This window comes from Silene latifolia, chromosome X, assembly GCF_048544455.1.
Source record: "Silene latifolia isolate original U9 population chromosome X, ASM4854445v1, whole genome shotgun sequence".
NCBI classification, from domain to species: domain Eukaryota; kingdom Viridiplantae; phylum Streptophyta; class Magnoliopsida; order Caryophyllales; family Caryophyllaceae; genus Silene; species Silene latifolia.
The window spans coordinates 321978468-322004228 of NC_133537.1; the positions used below are offsets into that span (position 1 = coordinate 321978468).

The 25761-nt window shown below is 34.3% G+C and overlaps 4 protein-coding genes across 5 annotated transcripts; 1 reads left to right on the plus strand and 3 right to left on the minus strand.

The window, feature by feature from the left end:
* Nucleotides 1–246: 246 nt before the first annotated feature.
* Nucleotides 247–7621, plus strand: LOC141618002 (putative transcriptional regulator SLK2). Its single transcript, XM_074435124.1, has 10 exons — nt 247–765; nt 1473–2522; nt 3110–3241; nt 3338–3386; nt 3837–4051; nt 4167–4235; nt 5551–5651; nt 5807–5900; nt 5986–6055; nt 6445–7621. The coding sequence occupies exons 2-10, from the start codon at nt 1578–1580 to the stop codon at nt 7386–7388; spliced, it is 2619 nt and encodes an 872-aa protein (XP_074291225.1). The 5' UTR covers nt 247–765; nt 1473–1577; the 3' UTR covers nt 7389–7621.
* Nucleotides 7622–7971: 350 nt separating this feature from the next.
* Nucleotides 7972–16215, minus strand: LOC141618003 (putative E3 ubiquitin-protein ligase ARI8). Of its 2 annotated transcripts, none has more exons than XM_074435126.1 (16): nt 15930–16215; nt 11719–11873; nt 11314–11447; nt 11123–11225; nt 10932–11022; nt 10591–10763; nt 10354–10464; nt 10151–10233; nt 9966–10070; nt 9566–9611; nt 9359–9451; nt 9125–9172; nt 8969–9040; nt 8778–8877; nt 8554–8680; nt 7972–8456 (listed from the first exon to the last, which is right to left on the minus strand). In XM_074435126.1, exons 1-16 carry the CDS (start codon nt 16000–16002, stop codon nt 8189–8191), a joined length of 1782 nt encoding a protein of 593 aa, XP_074291227.1. In that variant the 5' UTR covers nt 16003–16215; the 3' UTR covers nt 7972–8188. The 2 variants fall into 2 exon arrangements, with proteins under 2 accessions (XP_074291227.1, XP_074291226.1); XM_074435125.1 differs by lacking the exon at nt 15930–16215 and adding an exon at nt 13433–13725.
* A 4648-nt stretch (nt 16216–20863) lies between these two features.
* On the minus strand, nt 20864–23072 carry LOC141622024 (putative non-specific lipid-transfer protein 14). Its single transcript, XM_074438103.1, has 2 exons — nt 22674–23072; nt 20864–21031 (listed from the first exon to the last, which is right to left on the minus strand). The coding sequence occupies exons 1-2, from the start codon at nt 23012–23014 to the stop codon at nt 21022–21024; spliced, it is 351 nt and encodes a 116-aa protein (XP_074294204.1). The 5' UTR covers nt 23015–23072; the 3' UTR covers nt 20864–21021.
* Nucleotides 23073–23212: 140 nt separating this feature from the next.
* On the minus strand, nt 23213–25083 carry LOC141622025 (RHOMBOID-like protein 2). Its single transcript, XM_074438104.1, has 5 exons — nt 24715–25083; nt 24150–24313; nt 23883–24046; nt 23552–23799; nt 23213–23420 (listed from the first exon to the last, which is right to left on the minus strand). The coding sequence occupies exons 1-5, from the start codon at nt 24990–24992 to the stop codon at nt 23369–23371; spliced, it is 906 nt and encodes a 301-aa protein (XP_074294205.1). The 5' UTR covers nt 24993–25083; the 3' UTR covers nt 23213–23368.
* Nucleotides 25084–25761: the final 678 nt, after the last annotated feature.

Here is a 25761-nt window from a genome sequence, read left to right on the forward strand (position 1 = left end):
CATCTTAACGAGTACATTAAAAATATCTAACTTTTATATTTTTTTTCCAAATACGTAGTTAACGATATTTAGCGCGTAAAACACATGTTGACAAACGTGAAAAAGTAAAATGTTAGTGTGGAGTTGAATGGAAGAAGTTATTAATTTATTTGACTTTTATTTATTATTTTAAGATAAATATTCCAATCTTAAACAGAAATTTATGCACAATAATCCCAATTTCCTCCTTCCCACCCTCACGGCCTCACCACATCACACTCTCCTCACTCAAATCATTTCAATCAACTCACCTAACACCCAAAATCCCCAAAACCACACCTCCCTACCCAAAAATTACAAAACTACCCTCCACCTCTCCACCTCTCCACCTCTCCACACTCCCTTACCCTACACCTCTCCGCACCTAATCACAACTCTTCCCCCCCAACACCCAATCACACACCGCCACATCATCAAAGACCTTCCTTTGACAACGTACACCTACCAATCATCCGCCACGTGTCCAACACCAACCCCTTGTAGCCGGTCAAAATCATTCATCAACCGGTCTTATCCGGTCACCCCTTTAACATTCCCTTTCTTCCTTCCTTAGCTCTCTCTATATAACTAGCAATGTCTTCAACTTAATAATTTTCTCTTTCTTCTCTCTCTAAAAATATTAAATTTAATTATTATTTTCTCACATGATTATATCATTTTTTAATATAAGTTTACTCAATTAATTAATTAACTAATTAATTAATTTTTTCTTGCAATTCTTCCAAGGTTTGTTCTTTTTGCTCCTCATTTCCTCCAAATTTCATCTGTCATTTCAATAATTTTGTAGTGATCATTGCATTTTTTGATTTTTTAATGAAATTATTAAATACCCATTTGTTTTTTGTGTATGAAATTTGATTGATTTGCTTTGTTATTAGAGTAATTACTACTAAATTGGGTTGAAAATGAGTATAATTAGCTGTGTATTTACTTTAATTTTAGCTGTGTTTTAGGGTTTTGTGTTGGATCGTTGATAAAAATGCAGAAAGTTGAGTTTTTTGAGGTAATTGTTTGAAGAATTACAGGAATTGGAGTTCAATTGGGTGTTTTTAGTTGAAAGAATCAGACTTTTTGCTTTTGTAAGATGTAAAAAAGGAAAGCATTCTAGGGTTTGTAAGAAAGTTTGTAAGAATGTCATTTATAGTATGTTTTATCGAGCTTACTAATTCTCGTATGAGACGGTCTCATGATAATCTTAACCTCGAACATAAAGGGTAGGAATTTTTAGTGGAAAAAAAGATTTGGGTTTGATTTTTAGTTGATTGTGGTAATTAAGAAGTTTACAACTTTTGTGTTAATTTAGATTTGGTTGAACTAAAGCCTGTTGGATTAGGTAGTTTCCATAGTTGATGCCAAATTATGTTTATTTTTGTTGTTGCGAAATTCGAGCAACAATTTTTGATGAGGAATGTATAATTGGTTTCTGTATATAGGGCAAATTGAGCAGTCTGAGGCTAGATTTGGGTGTTAAGGAGGGGAATTCAGGTCGAATTTCGGAGAGTTATTTGGGGTCCAGCCATCAGGGGACGGTGCCACTCATGGCACCTTCTCGGTTGGTTGGAGGTCTTTCTCAATCTTCGGCGAGTTCTGGTATCTTTTTCCAAGGAGATGCTGAGTCTCAGAATGCAATAAACTCTTACTTGAGTTCGTCTTTTGGGAATTCTGCCAATTCGATTTCTGGAACTGGGCGTTCAAATCTAGGCCCTGGTGTTCTCAACAGTGTGGCAAACTCGGGTCCAAGCGTTGGGGCTAGCTCATTGGTAACTGATGCAAACTCGGCTTTCTCGGGGGGTCCACAGTTGCAAAGAAGTGCGAGCATTAGTAACGAGTCTTACGTACGTTTGCCAGCGTCACCAATGTCATTTACGTCGAATAATATTAGTGTTTCAGGTTCGTCTGTGATAGATGGACCCTCAGGGGTGCCGCAGGGATCTCAACATGATCCTAGTCAGCATCAGCTTCAACAAGGGGCTTCTAGTTCGCAAATGGGCCAGATGGTCCAACACCCTCTTAACATGGGGCCGAGGATTAACAACTCTTTTATTCAAGATCCTGTGAATTTATCCCATCTTCAAAAGAAGCCGCGGTTAGATATCAAGCGCGAAGACATGATTCAACAGCATGTTTTACAACAACTGCTTCAGGGACAAGATCCAATGCAGTTACAAAGCTCTAATACACAGATACAGGCCATGCTTCAGCAGCAGGGCTTTCGGCAACATCAGATGCTGCAGTCTATGTCGCCAATGCAGAGAGCTCAATTACAACAGCAGCAACAACAACAACAACAACAGCAGCAGCAGCAGCAGCAGCAGCAGCAACAACAACAGCAACATCAGCAGCTGCAGCAGCAGCAGATGAGGCAACAATTTCAGCAACAAAGCATGCAGCAAATGGCTTCCATGAAGAGCCCATATGACACGGGGGCTGTATGTGCTAGACGCTTGATGCAGTACCTGTATCATCAGCGGCAACGACCTGCTGTAAGTTGTTATATCTTTATCGTAATGTTTCAGATTGTCACTTTCTTGACAAAGTTTTGAGTAAGATTGTCATGCCTTAGGTGTATGATATGATCCGGCGAGGATCTAATGTTTTGGAGTCAGCTTTTAAGTTCCTAGTTGAACTTGTTGCGCAACCTTTGATGTTAAAACCTGACTGTCTTGCTGTACATTACTATAGGATGATAATGTTGACCCTGCTTCTTTTTTTTTTAGTCTTGCTTGTATTTACAACAATATTTTACCCACTTGCATACTTGAAAGGGTTCTGTATATGGTGGACAGGGGTTCGGATGTCTGCGACCTTACACTTGTTTTAAAACATGATGGTATCTTTTTTTTTTTTTGACGGGCTATGAGCAATTTGCTTTACTAAATATTATGGTTCTTAATTTCAATGTATGGCTCATCAATCTGGTTTGCATTTGTGTTAGAAATGTGATTTTTATTTTTCTCATTGTGTGTACATTTCAATTATAGGTTCCCATATGCTTTAGTTAATTTTTGGATTGAGTAGGTAACAGCCTTGATTTGTGTTCTAAAGCTAATGCTGTCAAGTATGTTGACAGGAAAATACTATTGCCTACTGGAGGAAATTCGTAGCTGAATATTTTGCTCCGCGTGCAAAGAAAAGGTGGTGTTTGTCGTTATATGACAATGTCGGACACCATGCATTAGGGGTTTTCCCTCAAGCATCCGTGGTTAGTCATTCTATCTTGTTAAGAGGACATTTGGAAGCTATTGATGCAACTTTGCACCTTTGCTGTTTACTTACTTTTGCTTCCTGCATGAACTAGGATGCATGGCATTGTGATTTATGTGGGTCGAAATCTGGAAGAGGTTTCGGTACGTACTACTTTACTAACACGCTTTTACGATTTTATCTTATACTATACCTTGTTATTTCGGCGTCAATAAATAACTAAAATCTTTGATGAGTGCCTGGAATGGATCTTCAATTTTGCTGGCTAAATGGTTTTGTAATGTTTTTAATGCTAGTTGGTGTCTCTCTCTTATAATCTATTCTTGCCAACTTCACCTTGTACAACCCTATGTACTAAAATTGACAGTTCAGTATTTTCCAGACTGAAAAGGCAGTTTTTTTTTTTTTTTTTTTTTTTTTTTTTACAATAGAGTTGGAAGTTATAAGCTCGAATTAAACCTGGTTGCGATTAATCTCAGTTCGACGTCTTGTAGTTGGTCTTTTTTGGTTGTGTGACTAAATTTGCGGTTTCTGTCGTAATATATTACTGACACTTCACATCATCACTCTTTGATTCTGAATTTTCTTAACAGAAGCGACGTATGAAGTACTGCCCCGTCTCAATGAAATTGAATTTGGCAGTGGTGTGATAGATGAGCTTTTGTTTGTTGACTTACCTCGTGAGCGTCGGTTTGTTAATGGAATAATGATGTTGGAGTATGGAAAAGCAGTCCAGGAGAGTGTATATGAGCAACTACGTGTTGTTCGTGAGGGCCAGCTTAGAATTATATTTACTCAGGAGCTGAAGGTATTAGGTCATGGACCTTTTTGCAGTAAATTATTTGTTACTCTGTTGTCTTGTTAGGCCGTTTTTTATTTATTTATTTTTTTAAAATATCACAGCCACCTTTTATGAATGACAGATCTTATCATGGGACTTTTGTGCACGGCGGCATGAAGAGCTACTTCCGAGGAGGTTGGTGGCACCTCAGGTAATGGTTTTTGTTTCTAGTTTGCCGAGGCTTAATAATTTTTACATGGTTGGAATTTTATTTTGGCTGTAATTTTTCTTGCATTGATGATTTCTCACCTAATGAGGCCATATCTAGGCTCCACTTAATTGATTTTTTTTCCCTCACTCTTGTTCTTTTTCTGTATAACTGGTCTCACCCTTTTTGGACGTGTCTTGTCTTGTTTTGAATATGTGTAGTGCCTGATCATGCAGTTATATCGTAGGTGCGATCCTGAGTCTATGTGATGAAGGTTTTGTTTACATTTTTTGATAATTCTGTGTAGAATGCACATGTTGTGTTATGTTGGTCAGGCTAAGAATGTTTGGAATCTTTGGTTGGTGAATTTATAAGGAAAGGGAGGGGACCATTTTCCATAGTTTTGATATTAAATTAGGGGTGGGAAAGGGTGAGAAATGGAGGGTTCCATTTTCTCTTTCACATACCAAATCCTTTCATGATTGACATTATTTGGAGGGAAAACGAGTAAAATGTACCTTACACTGGCGTACACTCTCACATGGGCGTGCTAAAACCGTTCTCATTCATGGAGTCTTATTCATTAAAATGAATGGCCGTATTTGCTAAATAAATAAGCATATTTATCAAAACACGTCATACTCATGAAAAAATATTGACTAAATAAAGCAAATAATTTTGTTAATTCATTTTGATTAATATGCTTAACTCCGTTTGTTTGATAAATATGCCAACTCATCTTAATCAATGCGATATTTTGGTGTAGGGAGTACCGTACTCCCTGATGTAAGATTTGGCAATTTGGGAACATGCTCATCCTCCTCTTCTCTACTTTGCCCTCCCTTCATTCCTCTTCCCCCTCTTCCTATCCCTTGTTCAATGCTACCCAAACAAGCTCCAACGATCAATTATTCTAATGCGTCTTCTCTTATTCGGAAACATTTTGAGGGTAAAGATAGGCTTTGCATAATGTGACAGTGCTTTTGAATGGATCCACAGTAGAATTAGTTGGAGTTCCATTTTAACTGATTGAGAAACGGTGAACTGACTTGCCAAGGACTTGACCCAATTACCCCATTTTTGAAGTTAAAAGAGCCATAACATTTGGCCTGCCCTAAAGATGTCTTGTTACCATATCTTGTAGTACAGTTGCATATCTGTATAGTACGTGTTGATGTGCGTATATATTTGAAATATTGCTGACCAAGCAGGCAAGTACCGTGAGTGACAATTCTTAGTGCCTCTCTTTTGAAGATACTATTGCAATCTCATAGCTCATGATTACAGTAGAATAAATCGACTATGTACTTATTGACAGGTAAAGCAGCTACTTCTGGTTGCTCAAAAATGCCAAAGTACTCTATTAGAAAGTGGAACTGAAGGAGTTTCTTCCCAAGATCTGCAAACAAACAGCAATATGTAAGCTTATTGATCTTTTGTCGGTGTCATACTATTCTTTTGTGATCTTGAACTTTTTTTGAATCTTTTGATCTTTCTTTAACCAAAAAAGTAAAAAATTGGAGTATGTCATATATGATATCTTCATTGCATTGTGAAATTCTCTGTTACAACAGGGTTGTAACAGCTGGTTGCCAGCTTGCTAAGAGCTTGGAGTTGCAGTCACTTAATGACTTAGGTTTCTCGAAGAGATACGTGAGATGTTTGCAGGTTTGTTGCTATAGTCTATTTTCTGATGATAGCTTGTTTGCCATTCGTGCCTTTTGTTATACGTTTTTACTGTGGGTTTTGACAGATTGCTGAAGTTGTTAATAGCATGAAAGACCTCGTAGATTTTTGCCGGGACAGTAAAGTCGGGCCTATTGGTAATTTACTCCCAGCTGCTTCATCTGAAATTATCAATGCTTCTCTTGTTTTTTTCTTAGATACTGTTTTGACCGAATAGTATTGTTGGAACTTGGAAAACATCTTTATCATACTTTCTTTTGATTATTGATTACTGAAAGACTTGACGAAATGACGAAATGACCGTTTCACCTTGTAAATCATGAATCTTGTATCAGGCGGTCTCACCTCACCAACCAAACACATTTGTGTTCCTCATTTAGTTATTACAGATTCTCTTGTAAGGAGGACTCATGATAAGATCCATTAGCATTGGTCATTAGTGTTACGGATTTTAGTTAAGTTTTTGTCATGAGACAAACCTAACTGAATTCTGACCAAAACTTTGATCATGCTTTTTGTTCTGCAGAGGGGTTAAAAAGTTATCCTCGGGTAGCTCCAACACCCAGGAACCCGATGCATAGGATGCAGGAAATGGAGCAGCTTTCGAATATGCAGGGTCTGCCTACGGACAAGAACACGATCAATAAGCTCCTGGCAATGCAATCAGGGATGAGTAATAACCCAAATATGCCAAACAACCATAACAGTATTGCCAATAATCGTGGTGCACTAAGTGGGCCCACAGCTACTGCAATAGCCCTGACCAACTACCAGAATTTAATGAGACAGAACTCCTTCAATCCGAACACTAATTCACTTCACCAGGAAGCTTCATCTTCATTCAATAACTCAAATCAAACTGCATCTTCTTTCCAAGGTGGTCCTGGCCTCTTATCAGGAGGATCAATGCAGAATTCTGGATTCTCAAGTGCTCAGCTACAGGGGGCCCACTATCATCACCTTCAGCGATCTCTGAGTAGTAATGGGCCTCCACAAGCCCTGCAAATGAGTCCCGCTAACCAACTGTGCGCGCAAGGCCAGCAACTTGGTCCGACTAATCAACAGTCCGCACAGGGCCAGTCTTCAGAACAACACATTATCCAGCAGTTGCTGCAGAGTGCCGGCAGCAATAACAGTGCAGGTGGGCCCCAGAGAAGCTTTGCCGGGCAAAGTATGAATGCAGGCACAGCTTCAAGTAACTTAGGGTATGGGAATAATGGTGTGGCAGCAGGCAATGTGACTGGAGGCGGGGGCCCCAGCCTGAGCAAAAGTAACAGTTTCAAAGCTCCTGCAAACAGCGACTCTTCAGCAGTTGGAGGTGGTTCAAATAATCAGAGAACACCCGAAATCCCCCAAAATGTTAGTCTGACAGATGACTCGGTTCCAGATTTACCTCGTGATTTTGGAGATAACGACTTTTTTGGGAGTGATCTTCTAGACGACAATCTGGGGTATGAATGGAAGGCGTGATAACTAGACGGAAATGGGTCATTAGCGTTCATTAGTCTTGTACAGGATAATTGAGTGGGGTATTACATTCTACTCCATACTACCTCCTTTTCTTTTTGATTTGAAATTTGAGACTTTTTACTTTGTGTCTTTAAAGTAGCAGTCTTTTGTGGAGTTTTGTAATTTGAGTATTAAAAAGTGTAATCTATGATGATACAAACCTTACCTAATGGTTCAGTAATGCGTGTTCAACACTTTTACTGAGAGTTTCCTATGTTTTATAGCTCGTTTGCGACTGTAATAATGCTTCAGTAAACCTCAGATAAAATGATGGCGCATATCTGCTTGTTTGCGTTTTATAGCTCGTTTTATGCTTTAGTAAACCTCTCAGCTACAACTCTACAAGTGCTGAAGCAGGAGTCAGATTGTTGGACTTGGACATTGTAATTTAAGAAAAAAGTAGTACAATTTGGACTAAAAAGAAGTCGTGTTGAAGTGAAGTGTCTTGTCGTTTGGTTATAACCGTACAAGGTTACATTTTCGTTTATGGACCATTTTCTGGTTGAAACTCATTTTGTACTAAAGTAGACTAATGAAGAAGAAGTGCATCATCAAAACGTTCCAATTAGACTAATGTTCATCATCGAAAGTTCGAAACATTCCAACCGTCCATACCCAGTTACTTACAAAAATGCAGCATACTTAGCCATATTTACTTCAAGTTTAACCACAGCAAAAAAGAGCTATCTAACGCTTAGTTTTATATTCTATGAACAAGGAAGCAGGTGTGAGGGGCCTGCCATCAGAACTTAAAAGCTCAGTCAATCAAGCTTTAAAGTCGGTTTGGGGTCTTTCTGAGAAAATGTGCCCGGAATCAGGACTTGAGACTTCATATTCACAACTGGGCTGCTCATGCCTTCTTCTGCCTCGGTTTTAATCACCCTACGGGTCGGGCTTGTTCTTAGGCCGGGGCTGCTGCAGCTGGCCTCTTCTGTGTTCGGTTTTGGGCTTGCCCTACTGATGGAGACCACTTCAGACAAGTCATCATGCATCGCCTCCACCAATCTCTCAAAGTAGCTTCTTGTTACCCTGATTTTCCAAGCCAATGTAATTTATGACTATTAGTAGAATCACAATACAACACATTAGAGAAATTTCATGATACTACCAAGTTCAATACTCTTACCTAGTTAGCCGCATTAACCCCCCACGGAAGGCGTAGAACTGAGTTGGCGGTATTTCACCAGCAATTGCGTCCTGCTCGAACTCATTGACATGCTTCTCGAGCATTCTCACCAGAGTAACTGCTTGTTCTGCAAAGTTCATCAACCACAATTTCAGAAAAATGTCTTAACTCGACTACAGAAAGTTTAAAAGGAGAGAGGCGGAACTAGAAAGAAGCAGCAATACCTAGCATGAACTCAACGAGGTTCCTCTTCAGAAAGTCTTCCTCAGGCTGATAATAATTGTAAGCATACATCCATTTAAGAAGACGATAACTATCGACAACCTGTACATGTAAATGAGAATGAGAATGAACCCAATACAGTTATGGCCTGGTGAGGCTTTCATGTCATTTCACTGCGTATTGATTTGGGTACCTGTGTATGTCCTTCAACCAGAAATTTAAGCTCTGACTCAGCCATACCCAAAAAGCCACAAAGAATCACCATCTGGGGAAAACAAGTATAAAACCATGAATATAATTTCCATTAATATATTTGAGTATCTGACAAGTTCAAGAGCGGTTTAATTACCCTTATCTCCTTCAGCACCTTATAATCTGTGACTGCATTTGCCCTAGCCTGCATAAACAACAATAATCGCATGTCTATTACAGTTCGCTTGCAGTAGAAAATACGAGTACATTTTTTGATCCAATTCAATTTTATCTTGCTTAGGCCGTGAAACTGTCATCCCTCATAAAATGTTATTGAACGGACAAGAAATAAAATGCTACTGTATTGAACAGACAAGAAACTTATTCATACCGCTTCACTGCATGACCATCCATCATAATATTGGTTAAATCTTTTCAGGGAACTTCCAGCAGCCATTTTCATTCCGTCATTATCATAGTCAATCTGTTGAAAAAAGGAATAACATAAACAAGAAGAATATAAAAGCAATCCATGGAATCTCATACTAGTTCAGTCGGTTCAATAGAAGGAAAAAAGGAAAAAAGAAAGCCATCATACTTGTTCATTATATTCATCACCAGGCGCACCTAAAGAAAAAGCATCACTGCATACATGGCAAGGCATATCAGGATACAACTATACAGTACACGAAACAAAAGAAAAGGTACTCCCTCCCTTAGTTTGGATTCACTGCATTTTCCGTTTCTCGGTATTCAAAGCAATTCAGTATCGAACAAGTTTTAGGTCGAATTTGATAAACAATAATAAAACAAAAAAATAGTCTTCAAAAGTCTGAGTTCCACTGAACCCACTTGATTATACTTTTACCCTCGACACCAGTGTTGGACATATACTTGTGCCATTCGGAGATACAGTGAATCCAAGATAATTGAGCAGTACTTGCGAGTAATACTTATAGATCTAGTACTAGAAAAAAAGGGGTGTATCTGAAAATTACTCGCGGAATACGTAGTTGCAAACGGTACATTGAGAGTATCTTTTGCATGAAACTTTTTCGATCAGCTTCTCACAATTTGGACATGGCTTTGCTTTTGCTAGGAGCCTGCAAGTGATACAGGAAATAAGACAGAGAGCCCAAAACCATAAAGTATTTAAGAGGATGTAATAAGATATTAATCATACCAATTGGTTGACTGAACAAGGCCCTCCGACCCCCATTCATCAACAGTGGCACAGTCGATAGGCACATGAGCTTCCTTACAACACTGCATTGTCAAATAACCGAAACAACATTTTCAGAATCTTACAGATTACAGCAATCCACAAAAAAAATACCCAAATTGATTTTTCTTTTTGATTGCAGCAAATTAGTAAAAGGGTCTTACATTCCAGCAGAAACTATGTAAGCACTTGCAAGTAACCTCATTGTTTCTGTCTGTGTCACTAGAAAAAGCGACCGCCGCATATTCACAGCCTGGAGCGGGACACCATTTTGTCTACAGATGGCAAAATTGAGAAAAAAACAGAAAAATCAAATGAAAATTAGGATTTTGCCAAAATATATATAAGATCATAAAACAGCAAACAGACTTCATATTAATCAAATATAAAGTTTACTCTACCTTTCTGCTGCCTGCGACGTAAGACTTGACAAGGTAATCGTCAAACTTTTTCAAGTCATCCTGATTTGACACAAGTTCTATCAGCCCGATACCCACAGCAGCTTCACATGATGGTGTAGGGCATCTCAATGTTAAGCATCCAGGACCATCATTGATAGCTTCACTAACGTAAGCTGAAAACGACAAAATGAGACAGGCAATGAGCAATATAACATGGATCATCAAGAAACACAGTCACGTAAAACATACGGATTTGGGATGATCACAAAAACTAGTATAAAGAAGCTGATAAATTAAAATATGGTGATCAAATTCCAACTGCAAAGTATCAGGAAGCTAACCAGTCCAGCAAGCCGCACAAATTTGATGGCCACAGGAAACCGCAAGCATATTTTCAGCTGCATGTCCTTCCCGGCAGAGACTGCAAGATGTCTGCATCAAACAAGTCCATTTAAATAAATCACAAGTACTTATGAAAGAAGATGATCCAAATATTTAAACTTCGCAAAAAAAAACAGGTAAAAACACTCACTACATCTTCAGAAGTTTCCACGACAGGTCTCTCAAATAGGCCCACAGCCTTGCGAACCGTCTCTTCAGATGCCAGCCACTCTTCATGGACCCAACTGACCCCCCTGTATGAGTAAACAATTCATGTTAAGCAGATAGGCATTGTGTCGATGGCTAACTGTATTATTGCATCAACAAAGACGACATTCTTACCAATTAAAATGTTGTAAAAGCACTATAGCATCACTCCGCGACAATGAAAGGACAGTAGAAACCGTTGAAATCTTGCCATCAAGAATTCGACCAACATCAACCTTGCTCAGTATTGTGTACTTTATGGTCTTTATCTAAATAATGTAGAATGTTTACCACGATAAGAATCCGAATACAAGTGAAGGATATAGTAAACATTTAGCTATGATATGTAAGAGGGCACAAAGAGTATTCTAAGAAAACGAACTCAGTTTCGATAAAACTACCAAACACTCAAACAGTTTCGATAAATCTACTTCGTACAAGAAAAATGTGATCAATGGTGACGACGACTGAATCAACTAACTTGTAATACGAAACATTTAGATTAAAGCATAAATTGTTTAGGAAATCTGAGAAATAGACCTTAGGGTGATATGCAAAGCGCATAAAAGGAGTATGTGGGTCATCAACTTCAATTAGGTCAATCATGTCAACATCATCATCGTCATCTTTTTCTCCGTTAAATTCTTGATCAAGCACTTCAATGAGTTCCCAATCATCAAGATTTATACCATCGTCTATAAAACCAAAAAAAACACCATCAGTTATGCAAAAACCCAGATAATAAAACAAACGAACTAAACACGAAATCGTTTATGAACTTAAATAGAAAAAGAACACAAAGTTTATCGCTAATTCAAGAAACAATTCATAAACCCTAAAGTTCAAACCCTTACAAAAAAGTCAAATAATTGAAAATTCATGAATTTCTTGAAGAAAATTCATGAACCCATGTGATGAAACACAGTAATTGACTTAAAACAACAATAAATGCAGTTAAACAAACATAAATTTTGGTGGGTTTTTTTTACTCATTCTAGCAGAATAATCAAATACATAATTACACTCATTTTACGCCGAATTCAGGCAAGAAACTGAATTACCTACATGCAGTGGCGGAGCCAGGATTTGAATTCAGGGGGGGCGAAAAATTTTAGGGGGGGCGAACGACTAATTTTATAAGACACCCCCGAAAAAATTCGAAAAATTTAACTAAAAACTTCGAAAATTTCATCCGCCAGGGGGGGCGACCGCCCCTGCTAGCCCCCCCCTAGCTCCACCACTGCCTACATGATTAAACAAACGATTACAACGATTTAATCGGTTTTCGATAAGTTTCACGATCAAAATTAAATAACCCACATGATCAAATGTCAATAAAAATGAAAATAACAGAGCAAAGTACCCACATGATCAAACACACAAATACAACAAAAACCGATTTTCGACACGTTTCACGAACAAAATCACAAAACCCACAAGATTAAATGTCAATACAAATGCCAAAAATAGAGCAATTAAATGGGTTACATACAATTTAATCCGATTAAAAACAAAAAAATCAAGTACCCACATGAAGACATGATCAAACACAGAAATACAACGATTTAATTGGTTTTCGACACGTTTCATGATCAAAATTACAGAACCCACATGATTAAATGTCAATAAAATGCAAAAAAAACAGAGCAATTAAATGGGTTAATTAGTTATCAATTAAACACATAATTACATCCATTTTAATCCGTTTACAAGCAAGAAAATCAATTACCCACATGAATATACACACAAATACAACAATTTAATCCTTTTTCGATGAATTTCACGGTCAAAATTAAAGAACCCACATAATCAAACGTGAATAAAAATGCAAATACATGGGTTAATTAGTTATTATTCAAACGCATAATTATATCCATTTTAATCCAATTACAAGCAAGAAACTCAAGAACCCACATGATCAAACACACAAATACAACTACCTAATCGGTTTTCGATACGTTTTATGATCAAAATTAAAGAACCCACATGACCAAATGTCAACAAAAATGCAAAAAAAGAAAAAAAAGAAACAGAGCAATCAATGGGTTAATTAGTTATTTCATCAAGCACAAAATTAGTTCCGTTTTAATACGATTAAAAGCAATAAACTCAAATACCGACATAACTAAACACACAAACACAACGATTTTATGGGTTTTCGACGAATTTCGCAATCAAAATTGAAAAACCCACATGATCAAATGTAAATAAAATGCAAGAAACAGAGGAATTAAATGGGTTAATTAGTTATTACCATGAAAATGAGCAGAAACAGGTTGAGAACGACGAGAAAATGGACTAAAAGACTGAAATTTATCTTGAGAAAAATGGTGGACTAATTTGATCAATCTTAAACCTTTATTTTCCATGTTTTCTTTACTTTTCTGTGTTTCTTGTTCTTAAGAGTATTGAAGAAGGTAGAGAGAAGTTAGAAAGAAGTTGTGAAGTGGGAAAATGAAAGAAAAATGATGTGAATTAAGGAATTAAGAGGTGTTTTAAGTGTGTGTTTATATTGTGGATTTTATGATGAATTTTCTAAGTTGACTTGAGTTTAGTTTGTTGTTGTGAGTTATGGAGCTAAGTACTAACTATTCAAGTCAAGAAATGAGTTGGAAGTGTTGATGATGTCAAACGGACTAAGTCAAGGGATTTATTGTAATTCCAGATTAGTTACTCGTTCCGTCTTAATTATTTGTCTACTTTCAGCTAAAATACTTTTTAAGAATTTAAAAAAAGAAAATGATAAATGAGAAAGGGAGAGTACATATAAATTGACGAGGTTTTCAATCATATTAATCATGCTTGATTTAGGGTAATGATAATTTTACTGCCATCTTTACTAATGTCACTTAAGTTGTGAGAAAGTAAAATAGTAAGATACACATATAATTGCCCTCGATTTACTACAAGTGCATGTCTTGCTAATCTCTTTTGGTTTTATTTAATTTTATTTATCATTTTTAGTTACTCAATATTTGTTTAACTTTTATGTTCACAAGACTGGTAATGGCAGGTTTAATAAATTTTATTACCTGTCCCACTTACAACATGTGCTTATATAAAAAGTTGCTCTAAAAACCCGCAAAATTTTCATTGATTTCTTCCACTTATAATATCTGTTATTTCTTTGATTAATCTTTAGAAAAACAATATATTTTGACATTTTACTTCTTTCTAATACAAGATACAAGTGATTCACCTACTTTATGGTACTACTTTTGTATAATTCACATTGTATAATATTTTTCTCAAATACAGTTTATATTGAAAGTGGAACAAATAATAAAAGAAATTAAAATGGGGAGTATTTGCATAAGAAGTGGATTGAATATCATATGACTATATGTCACGGGTTTTCTTAATGCGAGTTAGTGAAGGTTGACGCTTAAAAATACTTTGTATTATTTTAAACCTTTTAAATCAAAACAATACTTTGGACGAATAATTAAATACTAGCTTGGATAAAACTTAATTAAATAACACTTGATCGATTTTGTACGAGGAAGATAAAGACATAAAATTGTGCTAATAACATAAAACATGCCACCTTTTAGTTATTACCTTTAAAATTCTTAGTGTTGACTGTTGAGATTACCTAACTACGAGTATCATGTTTGGATTATTATACTTTTTGTTTTAAAACTAATATTGGGTGCTTAACAGCTGAAAAAAGATTAAAACAAAAAGGGAAAAGTGGAGGAAAAAGATAATTGTGGAATGTGTTTAGAACTTCACATGAAATTAAAGGGAAATTACAACTTAAGAATTTTATGGCCTTAACTATGGACTATGGAGCTAAAGATGCTACAAAATGAGATTTGGACTTATAGTAGGTCAGGATTCAAGAGATTTGAGGTTGTGTTAGCTGAATAAAACCTTAAAATTGATTCATACTTTCAAATTCTCAGCAAGTTTGATACACTTACCTATGTTAATATTAATTGACTTGAAAGTAATATTATCGAGTTCTAACCTTAGTGTCGGAGCTAGAGGAGGGCTATCCAGGGCACTAGTAATATTATGGAGTTTTACCCTATACTATATATTACCCGTTTGTCACTGTTAATTTTTTCAACCCATTAACTCCAAATCTTACCTCTGCCATTATCTACACTTTTTCCGTTAAGAGGGCCGCCGCGGATCAAATTGTAAGCACATAATAATCTTAACATGTAAAATCGTTGTACTTAAAAGTACTTCCTAAAATATTGAACTATTAAACCCTATATTTAGACTTATTGAGGTCAAAAACAAGACCACAACCATTATTCCAAACTCAAATTTAGTTTCCCCATACTAATCAAATAGGCCATAAAAATCACTAATAATAAACTTTGTCCAAATTTAAGTTTTAATATGTTTTATCTTGAGACTATTGTATACACAAACTACCAAGAATTTTAACCTGCCCTAGGGTATTATTATTGAATGCGAATACAACATTCGTTAACGATGCAGTTAATGTATTTTGTATTTTTTAGGTGTCAAATGAACCCTAAAGTTATTAGGGTTTAGGAGCGGACTGATTCGAATCTCAAACCTATTAACCTAAAACATCTCCAATTTTAGGCTAAGGGTCCATACTAAGGAATATACCCAAAAAGCAAAATCATAAGATCATCGATCTAAGAAAAAACCCTAAAAAATTTCGAACTTTTCTGTCACAAGTTAACAAATTATTACTAATCACAAAAAAAAAAAAAAAAAAAACAATTAAACACACATAATAAGTAAAAGAGAAAAATACATACCATTCGCAATCGTAGGATTTCGATATAGAAAATTGAAACCCTTAGACCTCAGTAATGAAAAAGCTTTCTTCATCTTTCAAAGTAGTTTCTTTTCGTTGCTTCCTTTAACTGTTTTATCTCAAATTTTCTTTTACTTCATACGATCAAATGCTTATTAATTTTGTCAAATATGCAATGATGGATATTTATATAAATCTTCTATAATTTTTTATTCTTAAGAATCCTAAACCCTACTAAATTCTAGTTATAAAAAAAAATATATACCGAGTATAATAAAAGTGAAAGTTGATTTTGTTAGAATTCCTTTACTCTTAAAATACTCCGTAGGAAATTATGTTACAAAATAAAATTTTGTCCAAAAAATATCCAATAGCAAAATGGCACGTAGGTTTTGGATTTTTAGAAAATAATGCTTATGCCTTGGAACGAGGTTTTTTGTGCTCATTGGATGAAATGTGTCGGTATTTCATCACCTGGACCTTCATTTGAACTATAATCCGTTGATCCAGATGTCAAATAGCTTAGTTGGTAAAAATTATGAGATGTGTCAAACCCTATTAATATGAAAATCGCTCTTATTCCTTTACGGAAAAAAAAGGAAAACTATAATTCGTTGATTTTAATACCCGGACTTATCGCAAAACGAAAATAAAAATCAAAATTTTCTCTATGGGTGTTCTTAGCTTACCTTGTCCTTGGACCTTAATAGTGTATTGTATTTTCGTTGTATGAGCTTGTCAAGAAGATCAAATTAACATATCAACCAGACAATCGCTTTATTAAGTTGGCTTTTCTAAATGTTTACGTTTTTTTTTTTAAAAAAAAAATGTACCCTAAGGATATACATTAATACGATAATTAGAGAAAGATTTGCCATATTATATTATTACTAGTATTGCTGCCCGGTTTCGCCCGGGCTACCTCTACCTACCATTAAATTTTTTTTTTTCATTAAATAAAATTACATAAAGTTGCATAACCCATAAATTTATCAATAATATATTTTTCTATGACATATACTAAAATTACGATATAATGAATTTTGAGACAAATTCACTACTCCCGCTATTAATATTTTACTCTTGTTAATGAAACAATAGTAATAACATTTCACCACTTGTCCGTAATCATTGTACTCGCGCCGTAATTATTGTTACTTTCACTATTGTCGCATTAATATTGATTATTTCACTACTCCCGTTGTTGTTTCTACCACTTTCACTAATCTCGCCGATAATATTGTTACTTTTATTATTCAAATGAGTGATTACTATCATATAACTATATTCAATGTTACTACAATTCTTTTATTTACTGACGAAATTACCTTTACTACTTAGGCATGCAATTTTAAGAGGATTATATATTTATATAAATATATTACATATATGCATTAAATCAAATCGAAAGAATTATGCAATATTATATATTATGGAATCTAACTTGAATTATTTATAACCTACTTATTATATATTTGTATTTTAAATAATTAACATCTCTATACATCTAATCTAATAAACTATAAAGTTTAATAAAATTGAATAGATTTTAAATTTAATATATAATTTTATGATGATAATAATTAATACCATAAGTGTGCATGTTTGTACTAATTAATTATTTTATTTTAAGAAAATTGACCATTTTCTAGTCTTCTATAAAATATTTAGGAAAATTACCAAACATTTTATTTCTTTTAGTCTCCTTGAAATTGACCATCTTAATTAATTATTTTATTTTAAGGAAATTGACCATCTTAATTAATTATTTTATTTTAAGGAAATTGACCATGTTTTAGTCTCTTACAAATGTTTAGGAAAATTACACGGTGCTATTGATTTAAAACTATATAGTATAATTAATTTGTATAACTTTCTTTAATTACATTGAAATCCCTTGGTTTCTGGATTTAATATATAGTACTAGTATTGGTGTCCGGTTTCGCCCGGGCTACCTCTACTTACCATTAATTTTTTTTTTATTAAATAAAATTACTTAAAGTTGCATAACTCATAAATTTATCATTAATATATTTTTCTATGATATATCCTTAAATTACGATGAAATAAATTTTGAGACAAATTACTACTTCCGCTATTAATATTTTACTCTTATTAATGAAACAATAGTAATAACATTTCACTACTTGCCTGTAATCATTGTTACTTTCACTATTCCCTTAGTAATTATTATTCTTTTGTCACTCTCGCATCATTAATATTGATAATTTCACTACTCCCGCCGTAATTATTGTTACTTTCTCTATTGCCGCATTAGTATTGATTATTACACTACTTCCGTTGTTGTTTCTACCACTTTTACTAATCTCGCTGATAATATTGTTATTTTTACTATTCAAATGAGTAATTACTATCATATAACTATATCTAATGTTACTACAATTCTTTTCTTTACTGACGAAATTACTTTTACTACTTAGGCATGCAATTTTAAGAGGATTATATATTTATATAAGTATATTACATATATGCATTAAATCAAATCGAAGGAATTATGCAATACTATATATTATGTTAAATAATTAATATCTCTATACATCTAATAAACTATAAAGTTTAATAAAAATTACATAGATTTTAAATTTAATATATAATTTTATGATGATAATAATTAATACCATAAGTGTGCATGTTTATACTAATTTATTATTTTATTCTAAGGAAATTGACCATCTTCTAGTATTCTATAAATATTTAGGAAAATTATCAAGCATCTTCTTTCTTTTAGTCTCCTTGAAATTGCCCATCTTAATTAATTATTTTATTTCAAGAAAATTGATTATCTTAATTAATTATTTTATTTTAAGAAAATTGACCATGTTTTAGTCTCTTACAAATGTTTAGGAAAATTACCAAGCTTCTATATAATTTAATTTTAACCCAAACTATATAATATTTGCATTGAGATCCCTTAATCGGGTCCATCACACGGTGCTAGTGATTTAAACTATATAGTATAATTAATTTGTATTGTTGGAGTTAGTTGCTCCAAAACTTAAGTAAGACAATATTTGTCCCACATTGGAAGAATAATGGGGGAATGTTGTGTTTATATATGAAGTGGGTTAACAAAGTGTTAACTAGACGACATCTCACCCTCGGGCCTCGCCATTATGAGTATCATTCCTCACAACTTTACCAGCTAAACTAACCGACCTCAGCATGATATATATACTATACACTCGATATAAGTAGTTGTCACGAAAACAAACTGCCTTAGGCCTTATACGTACGATGACTACGATGGTAAATTACAATTATTATAAGACAACCTCACACAATAAATGCGCGGTTTTTGTAGATTGACATATTAGAGAAACTAATAATTAGTAGTAGTATTAACTTCAATTGAAATTTAATTATAAAATTAACTATTAATAATGTTTAGCATTAAGTAGAAAAGAGAAGGTTCAACACTTTTAATACTTGTCGTTTTTATCAATAAACAACATTTTATGTAATTTTTTTTTTCATAATAAATCTGTATATATTTAAATTTCAGCTATCAAAATTTTATACTTTTGATAGTATTCACATTCAAAAGTTGTGAAGTTGGACTTCCGAAAAGAGAATGTAACCTTTGGTTTGAAACTTAGAATGAGGGGGAGTAAATGAAATTAAACAATATGACCTAGTTGTTAATATTACATAATGAAGCCCAATTAGAGAGTAATTTTCATTTAGGCGGGAAAAATTAGAGATTTCTTATTCTTTTAGTATAAGGGAGATAGTATAAGGGGGATTAAAGATACAGTTAATTTATGCAATTAATTTAATGAGAATGTCTCTTTATAAAATAAAAATAAAAAATAACGTGCTATACACTAGTAAATTATAAAACGAATTTAATGGGTCATATACTCATATTTTGTATATGTAAACTTGTGTTATACTGAGTATGAATTTAATGGGTCATATACTCATATTTTGTATATGTAAACTTGTGTTATACGGAGTATAATATAGCGTACAACGGTCTTAATTAGACAGCGAGAAACTAAGAGCTCATCCAAAAAAAAAAGAAAAAAAAAGAATCGGGAAATAATGACGTGGACCTATTTTTGGTAAATAGTTTGAAACTGGCACTATTTTGTTAATTAGTTTGGGTTTCAACCCATTTAAGCAAAAACTTCTCGTTCGTCATCGGAACTTGATTATTAGATTGTGCTCTACGTTTTTGTGCTTTGATTATCGGGATTAGGGAATGCAGAATAGTTGAGGGATTGAAAATTAGGGATGATGCAGGATTTTTGTGTAGGTTATACAACAATTACAATCATCTTAGTCTACGCCTATATAGTCGTATACGGAGATGTATATAAGAAAATTTCCATAGTTAGGGGGCTAAGTCCGACTCCTCGTCATATACGACTGACTATAAGTTTTGTTTTTGGAAAGTACTCGTATCTAAGTTTTGTTTTCGGAAAGGTGAAAAAAAGCCAGGCAGGGACCGAGTAAGGGAGCGTCATATTCCGTGCACCTCAATCATTTGTTTATAAATACCGTAATTGAGATAGATGATTATCTTTCTAACGGTTTTGTATGTGAAAGCCACAATTTTTATAAGAATATTTTGATTAATTAACATATAATTCCTCTAATTCATATTTTTTTTCCAATTACTTTTTCACCGTTTCCTAGGCAGCTTTACTATTTTATCAATTGAAATCTTTTTTTCCCAGTTGAAAATAATTTTTATAAAAGACTTTATTTTTTTTTTGGGTATAGAGGGACTGAGGGAGGCATAAGAAAGGACGATTTAAATACTGAATACTGATGATGTTGGTAATTTGGAGTTAGAAGTCATTGTGTTACTACTCCGTGGACCTATAACGCAAGTCATTAGGACTTTAGGAGTGGAATTTGAGTTTGATGATAAAGCAAGACACAATTCTTGTTTTTCTGCTCACATAAGTCAATTCAATGCATTTCTAGCTACGAATTGAACAAGAATAGTTGAAGTAAGCTAAATTGAATGTTTTCACATCTATACATGTTACAAATTCTATAGCTGAAACTTCTTATTAATTAGGTGTCCAATTCTTCAAATATAGTGACCCCTTGTCCCTTAGTCATGAGATCCTGCATAACAAACACAATATAACCAAGTTAGAGTACGTGTTAGACACAACATAGCAAATTTGCACCATACTTCGTATATACTCCGTATTAATTACAATGTACATTTATTTCAAATTTAAATATTTCAGAAGAAAGTTCAAAATAAAATACTAATTTTTAAACTAAAAAATTATTAAAATTAGTTATTTTTCTATTTTTTGGAAGGAAAAAAATCCGTAATAAAAAAATGCGGTTTAAAATAAAAAATAACGAATCGGAAAAAAATTTGTGCCTCCTTTCGATGAATTTCTGCGTCCACCCCTGATCGAAATCATGTAATCTTATATTTAGATCGATAATTTTAAGTAGTGTACCGGATGATTGTATATCTTAACCGAGAAAAAGAAAAAAAAAAGTAACACTGACAAACATGTTCATGAATAGCAAAGTAAAATCTAAGTAAAAATCAATTCCACGACATATACATATTGCAATTGCGGATATACCTAAGAATATTTCTTACTTTTAGAGTAGAGTTGGCAAGTCTGACCCGACCCGAATTCGAGCAAATCCAACAAGACCCAAAAATATTGCGACCCGACCTGTAACCCGACACGACTCGATTATCTGTGACCTGAACCCGACTCAGACCTGACCCGATATTGACCCGACCCGATGCTGAACCGATTAAATTGATGACCCGACAATTATTAAGTTTAATTTTGATCAAAATGAAAGTGATTTTGTGTTTAGATTGATATGTTTGACTTACTAATGAAGTAATTAAACCAAATAATAGGTTAAAAACTAAATTTAATGGTAAAAAATTATAGTAATGCGATTAAGTTACCGGACCCGATAATGACACGACCCAAACCCGACCCCATACATCATTTGACCCGAAATGACCCGACCGATAATGACCCGAATCCGAACCGACTCGACCCGAAAGGATATGCTGACCCGATATGACCCGAACCCGATATAGCCCGACCCGATGTGACACGACCCGACTGACCCGATTGCCACCTCTAACGCGTAAAAATAATTTAATACATCTAGACATTTTATGGAGTCAAACATAAACTGTTTCAATTGATAATTTTTATAAATTCCATAAAAAAAGTTTAGTAGAACACTCTCGACAAGAACCTTGTAATAAAACCACAATTATCGTATATAACATTACAACCGTCCCAATTTCATAAATAGGGAGTATAATTTGTTTTTTTAATAACTACTTATTATACATACAGATAATAATAAAAATAACAAATAAAAATAAAAATATATTTAAATTAACAATCTCTCCACTTGAATATGATCGGTATATGATTAAATATTATATTATCAAAATAATTTAACATTCCGCAAATTAAAGTATTTTTGTTTTTTGGATAGGGGTGGGGATTTGAAAGATGAGATAAATGTGATCATATTATGATAAAATATACATTTTATGATGAAAACTAACCACGAAAATAATCACTTTCTATTAATAAACTAGTGGAAAACACCAGTCATTTTTTTTATCATAATAAAATGATCAAATTTTATTATAAAATGGTCAAATTTTCGTTTATTTTAATTTACACCCGTCATAAGGAGACAGTATTGGTGCCCTAAAGGAGTTATTTGAAAAGGAGAAAGATGAGAAACATACATGGAACAATCGATGTTTGGTTCAACAATAAAGCCTAAAGAGACTCCACAATATCCCGGTAGAGTAGCAATAGCAGTTGAATTAGGATCATAAGTATCAATGAGTCCCATTATACACTTGCATATTGACTGCCTATTCTCTGTTGAATCACCCAAATGACTCAACCCTACCATTGCATCACAACACGGCGAACCCGGTAATGGGTCCGGTGTACCGAAGGTTATGAACGCTGAGCACGTGCTCAGCAGCTGAGTCACTGTCGGACAGTCGATCTCCGCCTTTACCTGCCACTTAGGACTCACTAGTACGATTAATAGTATACATATTTCAACATAGCTCATTTTTTTTACTAAAATCAAATGTTGTACTTGTGAAATTAATTTAATGATTGTGAGTAGTTTCGAGTATATATTCATGTGAAGGAGGAAGTAATTAAAAATGTTGAGTTTTCGGTTTGGTGTGCAATGTAGAAATTGTGCTTAGTTTTTTTACATGAAAGGTGTGTGATTTTCACAACGAAGAAACAATTCATCAAGTGCTAACGTAAAACCAGATGAAAATAACATTGTCGACTACAAGTCTATGAAAAGTTCAAAATACGGCGTACCAATTAAAAAAAATACATAAGCATAATCCTAAAAATTACTACGTCTAGCGTAGATAAAATAAAAGATGATTCGAAGATTGATGTAAAATCATCCATTTTTCGCCTTAGCACGGAATAACATCACCAATCCTACGATATACCTGCAATATCATTCAAACAACAACGATGTACGGGTGTCAGATGCATGCAGCCTTATAATATAAACACGTTAATGTAACATTTATAAATTAAAATTGGCGAAGGATTGTTATGAAATAAGTGAAGTACTAACCCAATGACGAGTAAAACGAGAGAAGAAACTCCCAAGGCATACTGGTAAGGCTTGTACTTGGACTTAAAAATACCGGTCCAATAATGGTGACTACTAGGCCATCCAATGGGCCGGGCCAACAACACAAACCCGAGAAGGAATCCGGTCAAGAATCCGCCTGATGCGTGACTGAAGTGACCGTGGTAAGGAACAACGGCTACAACTGTGCTGATTACTAGCGTTATCAGCAGAGTAATCACTGCTGCAGCCTGAGTACAAATATTATTAATTAGTAGGCTGATACGGAAACTCAATATTAATTAATCCATGATTAGTAGGAAGTAGTTGTTACCTTGTTGGCGTAGAGGGTCCAGTTAGTGAGGAGCTCCGAAAACATGGCTCCAATAAGGCCTAACAACGCGCTAGAGGCGCCAACAGAGACGTTGCTCGGAACAAATAGACCGGAAATTATGTTCCCACCGATTCCAGCTAATATATAGATTATTGTCGTTCTTACTGCAAAATCCACAAAATCAAATATTGATCAACATTAGGATCAGTGTTTAATGTATAACCTCGTTTTTTGTTTAAGCGAATTGAAAAGACGATAGAGAATTACCGAATCCAAATTGTTGTTCAAGTCGAATACCAATGGAAAGAAGGCTCAATAAGTTGACAAGAAGGTGAATAAGGCCGGTGTGTAGCCAAATTGAAGTGATGAGCCTCCACCCTTGATGGTAGTGTGAAATGGCCGCCCCGTCTACCGCCCCCATCTTCATTAATCTTCAACCAAAATGCAAAATCCATACAACATTATTCAATAAGTTTTCTTTTACCAATTACATCATCATAATTTGTGTACGTAACTAAAGATATTGACACTATTAGTATGACTATCATATGTATAGAACACTTGTTAGTTTATTATAAAACGGTTTTACATACAGAACCATCAACCAATTACGTTTTTGCTCAAACCATGTAGCATACTCGAAACAAAGTAAAGAAAACAGAACATGTAGCATACTCGAAACAAAGTAAAATCATCTAAACAAGTAATCTTCTAGACATAGTAATCCTTTGGATTTGAATTATTATTTATAATAATAATAATGCTTATGTAGCATACTCGAAACAAAGTAAAGAAAATAGAACAACGAAAAGCTTAAGAGAAGCATGCATACGTTTGAGAAGAAGGGCCAAGAAGAGAGTTTTGATGGAAATGCTGAAAGGAGAACCTCCCAAGAAAACCCATCAAGCAACCACGACGGCCGCCACCATGAAAAGGGCAGTTGTTAGTGTACATTGTGACAATGAACATAACAATGTTAATCATAGAAAATGTGGGAATTGCCCATGAATTCCACTCCGGCTCCGAATCATACCACATTACATTTGTTGGTAATATAGTCCTTCCTCTTGATGTTGCTCTATAACTTCTCTCTTCATCATTGATTTCCATCTCTTAATTAAACAATTACTCCGTACTTGATTTTATCAGTTCTTCGTATAATTGTGTTTGTTGTATTGATGGTAATTATGGAACGCAGAGAGGTGCTAATTTTCTGATGCTTTTATCCTAAGGAAGTGAGTGGGAAGTTAATTATTAAGAGGTAAATAGTGGAGTTATCAGTTTTTTAACTGTCTAATTGTGCCATTGTGGTGGTGATGGTTAATTTTACGTGGGTTGAGTTTAGTAGTGCGGGAGAGTTGAGAATGTAGTGGGTTATGCTACAATAAACGACAGTAAAAGTTTTAACCCTTGCTATATGATTTTTTTCAAAATTAATGGTTCGATCACACGTTAAGTTAAAAATTATGTATAGTACAAGAAATTAACTATTGCGACTCAAAAATGGAAGAATGTATAATCCTAACTTTTATACTCCGTACGATAAGCTCTTGGTAAATGCTGCAACTACTATACATTAAGTTGTATAATAAGTATTGTACAACCACTATATATTTATCCGAGTTTTCATGTAATTTTTCTGAGCTTTTTAATTTATATTTTTTTTATGTTCAATTGTGTGGGTTTAGAAACTTTACAATCAATCAATCAATACTATATATTAAATCCAGAAACCAAGGAACTTCAATGTAATTAAAGAAACTTAAACAAATTAATTATACTATATAGTTTTAAATCACTAGCACCGTGTGATGGACCCGATTAAGGGATCTCAATGCAAATATTATATAGTTTGGGTTAAAATTAAATTATATAGAAG

Excerpts from the sequence above, each read along its gene's own strand:
- LOC141618003 (XM_074435125.1), bottom strand. The coding sequence starts at position 13,547 with ATGGAAAATAAAGGTTTAAGATTGATCAAATTAGTCCACCATTTTTCT. Across the intron at positions 10,071-10,150 it reads CTTGTTCAGTCAACCAATTG|GCTCCTAGCAAAAGCAAAGC; the intron begins GTATGATTAATA and ends TATCACTTGCAG. Across the intron at positions 8,878-8,968 it reads TGGTTGAAGGACATACACAG|GTTGTCGATAGTTATCGTCT; the intron begins GTACCCAAATCA and ends TTACATGTACAG.
- LOC141622025 (XM_074438104.1), bottom strand. The coding sequence starts at position 24,992 with ATGGAAATCAATGATGAAGAGAGAAGTTATAGAGCAACATCAAGAGGA. Across the intron at positions 24,314-24,714 it reads CTTGGCCCTTCTTCTCAAAC|ATTAATGAAGATGGGGGCGG; the intron begins GTATGCATGCTT and ends TTTTGGTTGAAG. Across the intron at positions 23,800-23,882 it reads GGACCCTCTACGCCAACAAG|GCTGCAGCAGTGATTACTCT; the intron begins GTAACAACTACT and ends ATTTGTACTCAG.
- LOC141622024 (XM_074438103.1), bottom strand. The coding sequence starts at position 23,014 with ATGAGCTATGTTGAAATATGTATACTATTAATCGTACTAGTGAGTCCT.
- LOC141618002 (XM_074435124.1), top strand. The coding sequence starts at position 1,578 with ATGGCACCTTCTCGGTTGGTTGGAGGTCTTTCTCAATCTTCGGCGAGT. Across the intron at positions 3,387-3,836 it reads GAAATCTGGAAGAGGTTTCG|AAGCGACGTATGAAGTACTG; the intron begins GTACGTACTACT and ends TTTTCTTAACAG. Across the intron at positions 4,052-4,166 it reads TATTTACTCAGGAGCTGAAG|ATCTTATCATGGGACTTTTG; the intron begins GTATTAGGTCAT and ends TATGAATGACAG.